The sequence below is a fragment of the Calidris pugnax genome, unplaced genomic scaffold (genome assembly GCF_001431845.1).
Source record: "Calidris pugnax isolate Ruff unplaced genomic scaffold, ASM143184v1 scaffold41, whole genome shotgun sequence".
In the NCBI taxonomy this organism is placed as follows: Eukaryota; Metazoa; Chordata; class Aves; order Charadriiformes; family Scolopacidae; genus Calidris; species Calidris pugnax.
In genome coordinates, this window is record NW_015094509.1 from 18334858 (window position 1) to 18335289 (window position 432).

General features: G+C 77.3%; 1 protein-coding gene across 1 annotated transcript in view; it reads left to right on the forward strand.

The window, feature by feature from the left end:
• The first annotated feature begins 6 nt into the window (after positions 1 to 6).
• DEPTOR (DEP domain containing MTOR-interacting protein) overlaps positions 7 to 432 on the forward strand; it is a 74741-nt gene continuing 74315 nt past the window's right edge. Inside the window, exon 1 of the mRNA XM_014965593.1 lies at positions 7 to 213. Within this exon, the coding sequence (XP_014821079.1) occupies positions 137 to 213 (77 nt within the window). The 5' untranslated portion in view covers positions 7 to 136. The remainder of the gene's footprint in view (positions 214 to 432) is intronic.

Here is a 432-nt window from a genome sequence, read left to right on the forward strand (position 1 = left end):
GCTCCGCGGCCGCCGGGCCCGGGGCAGGAGGGCGCCCGGTGGAGCTGCCGGCGGGGGCAGCGCGGCCGCGGGGGGAAGCGGCGGGTCCCCCCGGTCCCCCCTCACCCGGCGGTGCTGTGTCCGCAGGCCGGCGGCGATGGAGGAGGGCATGCAGCAGAAAGCGACGGAGCTGGAGCACATGGCCGAGGTCCTGCTCACCGGCGAGCAGCTCCGGTAAGCGCTGCCGTCCCCCAGCTTTGCCGGGGACACGTCCCCGGGGGTCAGCAGCAGCCCCCCTGAAGGCGGGAGTAGGGATCTGCGGGGCGGAGGGCGGGGGTCTGTCCCCTCGGGCTTTCCTGTTAGCACCGAGCACCTGCCCGGCTTCCAGCGCCTCCCCGGGCTCCGGCCCCGCTTTCCGCAGCGAGCTGGAGGGGGGTGCGGGGGGGGGGGGGC